Source organism: Strix uralensis, unplaced genomic scaffold, assembly GCF_047716275.1.
Source record: "Strix uralensis isolate ZFMK-TIS-50842 unplaced genomic scaffold, bStrUra1 scaffold_470, whole genome shotgun sequence".
Taxonomy (NCBI): Eukaryota; Metazoa; Chordata; class Aves; order Strigiformes; family Strigidae; genus Strix; species Strix uralensis.
The window spans coordinates 25,730-35,635 of record NW_027437064.1 but is presented as its reverse complement, the minus strand read 5'-3'; the positions used below and the strand labels follow the sequence as shown (position 1 = coordinate 35,635).

General features: G+C 62.9%; 1 protein-coding gene across 1 annotated transcript in view; it reads left to right on the top strand.

Annotated features, from left to right (window-relative positions):
* Window positions 1-847: 847 nt before the first annotated feature.
* Window positions 848-9,906, top strand: part of ATP2A1 (ATPase sarcoplasmic/endoplasmic reticulum Ca2+ transporting 1) — a gene marked incomplete at its 5' end in the record, with an annotated part of 31,022 nt that continues 21,963 nt past the window's right edge. The window contains 7 exon segments of the mRNA XM_074858004.1: window positions 848-865; window positions 1,006-1,088; window positions 2,858-2,962; window positions 5,144-5,282; window positions 6,728-6,808; window positions 7,538-7,623; window positions 9,108-9,405. Of these exon segments, the coding sequence (XP_074714105.1) occupies window positions 848-865; window positions 1,006-1,088; window positions 2,858-2,962; window positions 5,144-5,282; window positions 6,728-6,808; window positions 7,538-7,623; window positions 9,108-9,405 (810 nt within the window).

Sequence of the window (9,906 nt, the reverse complement as noted above, 5' to 3'; positions counted from 1 at the left end):
AAGGGAGGAAAAGGGGAAAAAGAGGGTTTTTGGGGGAAAATGAGGAAAAGGGGGGTGGGGGGGAAAGGGGGGGAAAGGGGTTTTGGGGGGAAAAGTGATAAAAGTGGGGAAAAAGGGGTAAAAGAGGAAAAAAGGGGAAAAGGGGTTTGGGGGAGGAAATGAGAAAAAAGTGGGAAAAAGGGAAAAAAGGGGGTTGGGGGAAAAGGAAAAAAGGAGGAAAAAAGGGAAAAAAGCAGAAAAAAGGGGGTTGGGGGGAAAAGGGGGGAAAAGAAAAAAAGGGGAAAAGGAGGGAAAAAGGGGCTATGGGGGCAAAAATGGGTAAAAACAGAGGAAAAGGGGGAAAATGGGAAAAAGGGGGAAAAATGGGGAAAAAGGGGGAAAATGGGGAAAAAGGGGGAAAATGGGAAAAAGGGGGAAAAAGGGGGGAAAATGGGGAAAAAGGGGGAAAAATGGGGAAAAAGGGGGAAAAAAGGGGAAAAATGGGGAAAAAGGGGGAAAAATGGGGAAAAATGGGGAAAAGGGGGAAAAATGGGGAAAAAAGGGGAAAAATGGGGAAAAAGGGGGAAAATGGGGAAAAAGGGGGAAAAATGTGGGTACGGGGGGTTTGGGGCCGGGGGGGGGTTGGGCCAAGGGGGATCTGGGGGGGGGTTTGGGGGGGGAAAGGGGCGGGGAAAGGGGGTACGGGGGGGGGGGGGGATTTGGGGTGAGGCGGGGACAAGGGGGGGCGGGGGGGGACATGGGGGGGTTGGGGGGACATGGGGGGGTTGGGGGGACATGGGGGGGGTGTTGGGGGGCACATTGGGGTGTCCCCCCCCCCTCACCCCCCCCCCCCAATCTGTCCCCACAGAGCTGCCGGCGGAGGAGGGTGAGTCCTTGTCATGGGGGGGGGGGGTGACACCTTTTGGGGGTTCCCCGGTGCCCTTTGACCCCCGAGCGACCTCCGCGAAGTGCCCAAAAGGGCCTGAATTGTCCCCAAATCCGTGTGTCCCCCCCCCCCCCCCCCAGGGAAGACGATCTGGGAGCTGGTGGTGGAGCAGTTCGAGGATCTGCTGGTGCGGATCCTGCTGCTGGCGGCCTGCATCTCCTTCGTGAGTGGGGGGCGTCGGGGACAGCGGGGGGGGGGACATGGGGGGGTTTGGGGGGGATTTGGGGGGATTTGGGGGGGTTTGGGGGGGATTTAGGGGGGATTTGGGGACGTTGGGGGGGACATTGGGGACATTGGGGGGGGGTTGGGGACAGCGGGGGGGGGACATGGGGGGATTTGGGGGGGATTTGGGGGGTTTAGGGGGGATTTGGGGGGGTTTGGGGGGGATTTAGGGGGGATTTGGGGACGTTGGGGGGGACACGGGGACATGGGGGGGGGACATTGGGGACATCGGGGGGGACGTTGGGGACATCGGGGGGGGACATGGGGGGGTTTGGGGGGGGTTTGGGGGGGATTTGGGGGGTTTAGGGGGGATTTGGGGGGGTTTAGGGGGGATTTGGGGACGTTGGGGGGGACACGGGGACATTGGGGGGGCGTTGGGGACAGTGGGGGGGGACATGGGGGGGACATGGGGGGGTTTGGGGGGGATTTGGGGGGTTTAGGGGGGATTTGGGGGGGTTTGGGGGGGATTTAGGGGGGATTTGGGGACGTTGGGGGGGACAGGGGGACATGGGGGGGGACATTGGGGACAGCGGGGGGGGCGTTGGGGACATTGGGGGGGGACATGGGGGGGGACATGGGGGGGTTTGGGGGGGATTTGGGGGGTTTAGGGGGGATTTGGGGATGTTGGGGGGGACACGGGGACATGGGGGGGACAGGGGGGGACATTGGGGACATCGGGGGGGGCGTTGGGGACAGCGGGGGGGGGTGTTGGGGACAGTGGGGGGGGACATGGGGGGGGACATGGGGGGGGTTTGGGGGGGATATGGGGGGATTTGGGGGGGTTTAGGGGGGATTTGGGGACGTTGGGGGGGACACGGGGACATTGGGGGGGGCGTTGGGGACAGCGGGGGGGGGACATGGGGGGGACATGGGGGGGTTTGGGGGGATTTGGGGGGATTTAGGGGGGATTTGGGGACGCTGGGGGGGACACAGGGACATGGGGGGGACATTGGAGACAGCGGGGGGGGCGTTGGGGACATTGGGGGGACATTGGGGACAGCGGGGGGGGGACATGGGTGGGACATGGGGGGGTTTGGGGGGGATTTGGGGGGTCCTGGGGGGATTTGGGGGGGTTTGGGGGGGATTTAGGGGGGATTTGGGGATGTTGGGGGGGACACAGGGACATGGGGGGGGACAGGGGGGGACATTGGGGACATCGGGGGGGGCGTTGGGGACATCGGGGGGGGGACATGGGTGGGACATGGGGGGGTTTGGGGGGGATTTGGGGACGTTGGGGGGGACACGGGGACATGGGGGGGGACATTGGGGACATCGGGGGGGCGTTGGGGACAGCGTGGGGGGACATGGGGGGGTTTGGGGGGATTTGGGGGGATTTAGGGGGGATTTGGGGACATTGGGGGATGTTGGGGGGGACACGGGGACATTGGGGGGGGGTTGGGGGGGATTCGGGGTCATTGGGGGGCGATTTGGGGACATTTCGGGGGGAGCGGGGACATTTTGAGGACGTTTAGGGACATTTTGGGGGGTCCCGGGGCCATTGTTGGGGGGGGGGGGGGGAGGGGACACACGGTGACACCACAAGGGGGGGGGGGAGGGGCAGTCGGTGTCCTTGGGGGTGACCTCGGGGGGATCCGGTGACATCTCGGGTGGCGGCAGCTGCCTGGGGGGGGGGGGGGGGGGGGGATGGGGACAGCTGCCACCACCTCCCCCCCCCCCTCGTCCCCGCGGTGTCACCGTGTCCCCCCCCAGGTGCTGGCCTGGTTCGAGGAGGGGGAGGAGACCATCACGGCCTTCGTGGAGCCCTTCGTCATCCTCCTCATCCTCGTGGCCAACGCCGTGGTGGGCGTCTGGCAGGTAACGGGGGGACACTTGGGGACATTTGGGGACACTTGGGGACATTTGGGGGGACACTTGGGGGGGCATTTGGGGACATTTGGGGGGGACTTGGGGATGTTCTGGGGGGATTCGGGGACATTTTGGGGGCGTTGGGGATATTTTGGGGACACTTGGGGACGTTTGGGGACATTTGGGGACATTTTGGGGACACTTGGGGACACTTTTGGGGGGACATTTGAGGACATTTGGGGGGGACTCGGGGACATTCTGAGGGGATTCGGGGACATTTTGGGGACACTTGGGGACACTTGGGGACATTTGGGGACACTTGGGGGGGCATTTGGGGACATTTTGGGGACACTTGGGGACGTTTGGGGACATTTGGGGACACTTGGGGACACGGGGGGGCATTTGGGGACATTTTGGGGACACTTGGGGACATTTTAGGGACACTTGGGGATGTTTGGGGACACTTGTGGGGGCATTTGGGGACATTTGGGGGGACTCGGGGACGTTCTGGGGGGATTCGGGAACATTTTGGGGGCGTTGGGGACATTTGGGGACGTTTGGGGACGTTTGGGGACATTTGGGGACATTTTGGGGACACTTGGGGACACTTGGGGATACTTGGGGACACTTTTGGGGGGACATTTGAGGACATTTGGGGGGGACTCGGGGACATTTTGGGGACACTTGGGGACATTTGGGGACACTTGGGGACATTTGGGGACACTTGGGGGGCATTTGGGGACATTTTGGGGACACTTGGGGACGTTTGGGGACATTTGGGGACACTTGGGGGGACATTTGGGGGGACTTGGGGACGTTCTGGGGGATTCAGGGACATTTTGGGGACACTTGGGGACGTTTGGGGACATTTGGGGACACTTGACACGGGGGGCATTTGGGGACATTTTGGGGACACTTGGGGACATTTTAGGGACACTTGGGGACATTTGGGGACACTTGGGGACACTTGTGGGGGCATTTGGGGACATTTGGGGGGACTCGGGGACGTTCTGGGGGGATTCGGGGACATTTTGGGGGCGTTGGGGACATTTGGGGACGTTTGGGGACATTTGGGGACATTTAGGGGAACATTTGGGGGGACTTGGGGACATTTTGGGGGCGTTGGGGACATTTTGGGGACGCTCGGGGGCGTTTGGGGACATTTGGGCACATTTTGGCACTTGGGGACATTTAAGGACATTTGGGGACATTTGGGGACGTTTGGGGACATTTTGGGGACGTTTGGGGACATTTAGGGGCCGTTGGTGTCCTTTGCTGTCCCTCAGTGTCCCCGATGTCCCTGTCGTGTCCCCTGATGTCCCCAATGTCTGCTTGACATCTCCTGATGTCCCCACGGTGTCCCTGCAGGGTCCCCCAATGTCCCCAACGTCCCCTTGACATCCTCTTGATGTCCCCTAATGTCCCCATGGTGTCCCCCACGTCCCCACGGTGTCCCCCAATGTCCCCAACATCCCCTTGACCTCCCCTTGACGTCCCCACGGTGTCCCCCAATGTCCCCAACGTCCCCTTGACGTCCCCTTGATGTCCCCGTGGTGTCCCCCAATGTCCCCAACATCCCCTTGACGTCCCCTTGATGTCCCCGTGGTGTCCTCGCAGTGTCCCCACAGTGTCCCCCAATGTCCCCAACATCCCCTTGATGTCCCTTGATGTCCCCACCATGTCCCCACCATCTCCACGGTGTCCCCCAACGTCCCCAACGTCCCCTTGACATCCCCTTGACGTCCCCTTGATGTCCCTTGATGTCCCCACAGTGTCCCCAACATCCCCACGGTGTCCCCCAATGTCCCCAATGTCCTCTTGACGTCCCTTTGACGTCCCCACGGTGTCCCCCAACGTCCCCAACATCCCCTTGACCTCCCCGTGACGTCCCTTTGATGTCCCCGCGGTGTCCCCCAACGTCCCCGCGGTGTCCCCCAATGTCCCCAACATCCCCTTGACGTCTCCGCGGTGTCCTCGTGGTGTCCCCACGGTGTCCCCCGATGTCCCCAACATCCCCTTGACGTCCCCTTGACGTCTCCATGGTGTCCCCCAACGTCCCCAACATCCCCTTGACCTCCCCTTGGCGTCCCTTGATGCCCCCGTGGTGTCCCCCAACGTCCCCAACGTCCCCTTGACGCCCCCCCCGGTGTCCCCGCGGTGTCCCCCAACGTCCCCGCGGTGTCCCCCCAGGAGCGCAACGCCGAGAACGCCATCGAGGCGCTGAAGGAGTACGAGCCCGAGATGGGGAAGGTCTATCGCGCCGACCGCAAGGCCGTGCAGCGCGTCAAGGCCCGCGACCTCGTCCCGGGGGACATCGCCGAGGTGGCGGGTGAGGGGACACCGGGGGGGGGACAGAGGGGACACCGCGGGGGACAGAAGAGCCACAAAATGGCGGCTGAGGGGACGCGGGGACAGAGGAACGGCCACAAAATGGCGGCTGAGGGGACGCGGGGGGACGTGGGGACACGGGGACGTCACCAAAATGGCGGGTGGGGGGGGACACGGGGACGTTGCCAAGATGGCGGCTGAGGGACCCCCCCCCGGTGCTCCAGGAGCCCCCAGAAACACCCTGGAGGGGCCCAGGACGTCCCAGTAACCCCCAGTAGGTGCCAGTAACCCCCAGTACGTCCCAGTAACCCCCAGTACGTCCCAGTAACCCCCAGTAGGTCCCAGTAACCACCAGTAGCTCTCAGTAACCCCCAGTATGTCCCAGTAACCCCCAGTAGGTCCCAGTAACCCCCAGTACATCCCAGTAACCCCCAGGAGGTCCCAGTACCCCCCAGTACGTCCCAGTAACCACCAGTACGTCCCAGTAACCACCAGTAGGTCCCAGTAACCCCCAGTACATCCCAGTAACCCCCAGGAGGTCCCAGTAACCCCCAGTAGGTCCCAGTAACCCCCAGTACGTCCCAGTAACTCCCAGTAGGTCCCAGTAACCCCCAGTACATCCCAGTAACCCCCAGTAGGTCCCAGTAACCACCAGTACATCCCAGTAACCCCCAGTACGTCCCAGTAACTCCCAGTAGGTCTCAGTAACCCCCAGTACGTCCCAGTAACCCCCAGTACATCCCAGTAACCCCCAGTACGTCCCAGTAACTCCCAGTAGGTCCCAGTAACCCCCAGTACGTCCCAGTAACCACCAGTAGGTCCCAGTAACCCCCAGTACATCCCAGTAACCCCCAGGAGGTCCCAGTAACCCCCAGTACATCCCAGTAACCCCCAGTAGGTCCCAGTAACCCCCAGTACGTCCCAGTAACCCCCAGTAGCTCCCAGTAACCCCCAGTACGTCCCAGTAACCCCCAGTACATCCTAGTAACCCCCAGTAGCTCCCAGTAACCCCTAGTACGTCCCAGTAACCCCCAATACGTCCCAGTAACCACCAGTACGTCCCAGTAACTCCCAGTAGGTCCTAGTAACCACCAGTACATCCCAGTAACGCTCAGTACGTCCCAGTAACCCCCAGTAGGTCTCAGTAACCCCCAGTACGTCCCAGTAACCCCCAGTACATCCCAGTAACCCCCAGTACGTCCCAGTACCTCCCAGTAGGTCCCAGTAACCACCAGTACATCCCAGTAATGCCAAGTACGTCCCAGTAACCCCCAGTACATCCCAGTAACCCCCAGGAGATCCCAGTAACCCCCAGTACGTCCCAGTAACTCCCAGTAGGTCCCAGTAACCACCAGTACATCCCAGTAACCACCAGTAGGTCCCAGTAAGCCCCAGTAGGTCCCAGTACAAGTCCCAGTGGCTCCCAGTAACGCCCAGTTCCCCCAGTGGGTGACAAGGTCCCGGCCGACATCCGCATCATCTCCATCAAATCCACGACGCTGCGGGTCGACCAGTCGATCCTAACTGGTACGGACTGGGAGGGACTGGGGGGGACTGGGAGGGACTGGGGGGACTGGGGAGGACTGGGAGGGACTGGGAGGGACTGGGAGGGGATTGGGAGGGACTGGGAGGGACTGGGAGGGACTGGGGGGGACTGGGAGGGACTGGGAGGGGACTGGGGGGGACTGGGGGAACTGGTACGGACTGGGAGGGACTGGGGGGGACTGGGGGGGACTGGGAGGGACTGGGAGGGACTGGGAGGGGATTGGGAGGGACTGGTATGGACTGGGAGGGACTGGGGGGGACTGGGAGGGACTGGGAGGGGACTGGGAGGGACTGGGGGGGACTGGGGGGGACTGGTACGGACTGGGAGGGACTGGGGGGGACTGGGAGGGACTGGGAGGGACTGGGGGGGACTGGGGGGGACTGGGAGGGACTGGGAGGGACTGGGGGGGACTGGGGAGGACTGGTATGGACTGGGAGGGACTGGGAGGGGATTGGGAGGGACTGGTATGGACTGGGAGGGGACTGGGAGGGACTGGGGGGGACTGGGGGGGACTGGGGGGTCCCTGGGGGGTCACTGGTGTCACTGGTGTCACTGGGAGGTCACTGGTGTCACTGGTGTTACTGGGAGGTCACTGGTGTCACTGGGAGGTCACTGGTGTCCCTGGTGTCCCTGGTGTCACTGGTGTCACTGGTGTTACTGGGAGGTCCCTGGTGTCACTGGGAGGTCACTGGTGTCCCCGTGTCCCCCAGGCGAGTCGGTGTCTGTGATCAAGCACACGGAGCCCGTCCCCGACCCCCGCGCGGTCAACCAGGACAAGAAGAACATGCTCTTCTCCGTGAGGGACACCTGGCACCTGTCACCTCTGTCACCTCTCTCACCTCTGTCACCTCTGTCACCTGCGTCACCCCCTTGTCACCTCCTGTCACCTCCTGTCACCTCTGTCACCTCTGTCACCTGCGTCACCCCCTTGTCACCTCCTGTCACCTCTGTCACCTCTGTCACCTCTGTCACCTCCTGTCACCTCCTGTCCCTCCCTGTCACCTGTGTCACCCCCTTGTCACCCCCTTGTCACCCCCTTGTCACCCCCTGTCACCTCCTGTCACCTCCTGTCACCTCTGTCACCTCTGTCACCTGTGTCACCCCCTTGTCACCTCCTGTCCTCTGTCACCTCTGTCACGTGTGTCACTTCCTGTCACCTCCTGTCACCTCTGTCACCCCCTGTCACCCCACTGTCACCTGTGTCACCCCCTGTCACCTCCTGTCACCTCCTGCCACCCCCTGTCACCTCCTGTCACCTCTGTCACCTCCTGTCCCTCTCTGTCATCTGTGTCATCTCCTGTCACCTGTGTCACCCTGTCACCCTCCTGTCACCCTCCTGTCACCCTCCTGTCCCCGTCACCTGTGTCACCTCCTGCCACCCCCTGTCATCTCCTGTCACCTGTGTCACCTGTGTCACCCCCTTGTCACCTCCTGCCACCTCCTGTGCCCCCCTGTCACCTGTGTCATCTCCTATCACCTCTGTCACCCCCTGCCCCCTTGTGTCCCTCCACATCCCCCACGTCCCCCCCACGTCCCCCCCATGTCCCACGTGTCCCCTGTGTCCCCCCCATGTCCCCCCACGTCCTCTGTGTCCTCCCGTGTCCCCCCACATCCCCCACGTCCCTCATGTCCCCCCACGTGTCCCCCCCATGTCCCACGTGTCCCCTGTGTCCCCCCACATGTCCCCCCACATCCCCCATGTCCCCCTCCATGTCCCCCCCATCCCCTGTGTCCCCCCACATCCCCTGTGTCCCCCCATGTCCCCCCACGCGTCCCCCTCCACGTCCCCCCACACATCCCCCATGTCCCTCATGTCCCCCCATGTCCCCTGTGTCCCCCCACGTGTCCCCCCACATCCCCTGTGTCCCCCCATGTCCCCCCATGTGTCCCCCATGTCCCACGTGTCCCCTGTGTCCCCCCACATGTCCCCCCACATCCCCCATGTCCCCTGTGTCCCCCCCCATGTCCCCCCATGTCCCCTGTGTCCCCCGCTGTGTCCCCCCACATGTCCCCCATGTCCCCCCCATGTCCCCCCATGTGTCTCCCCACATGTCCCCCATGTCCCCCCCATGTCCCCCCCATGTCCCCCCACATGTCCCCCATGTCCCCCCCATGTCCCCCCATGTGTCTCCCCACATGTCCCCCATGTCCCCCCACGTCCCCCTCCATGTCCCCCCACATGTCCCCCATGTCCCTCATGTCCCCCCACATCCCCCACGTCCCTCCTGTCCCCCCCTATGTCCCCCCATAACCCCCTCCCTCCTCTCCCCCCTCCCCCAGGGCACCAACATCGGGGCCGGCAAAGCCGTCGGCATCGTGGTGGCCACGGGGGTGAACACGGAGATCGGGAAGATCCGCGACGAGATGGCGGCCACCGAGCAGGACAAGACGCCGCTGCAGCAGAAGCTGGACGAGTTCGGGGAGCAGCTCTCCAAGGTCATCTCGCTCATCTGCGTGGCCGTGTGGCTCATCAACATCGGCCACTTCAACGACCCCGTCCACGGCGGCTCCTGGATCCGCGGCGCCATCTACTACTTCAAGATCGCCGTCGCTTTGGCCGTGGCCGCCATCCCTGAAGGTCAGGAGGTGGCCCCTTGGGCTCCTGGGGGGGGGGACAAGGGGTTGGGTGGGGCGTGGTGGCCATCTGTGGGTGCGTGGTGGTCATCTATGGGGTCATGGTGGTCATCTGTAGGTCTACATGGGCCATGGTGGCCAGCTATGGGGTCATGGTTGCCATGTATGGGGTCATGGTGGTCATCTATGGGGTCATGGTGGTCATCTATGGGTCCATGGTGGTCATCTATGGGTCCATGGTGGTCATCTGTGGGTCCATGGTGGTCATCTGTAGGTCTACATGGGCCATGGTGGCCATGTATGGGGTCATGGTGGCCATCTATGGGGTCATGGTGGCCATCTATGGGTCCATGGTGGTCATCTATGGGGTCATGATGGCCATCTGTGGGTCTACATGGGCCATGGTTGCCATCTATGGGGTCATGGTTGCCATGTATGGGGTCATGGTGGTCATCTGTGGGCCCATGGTGGTCATCTGTAGGTCTACATGTGCCATGGTTGCCAT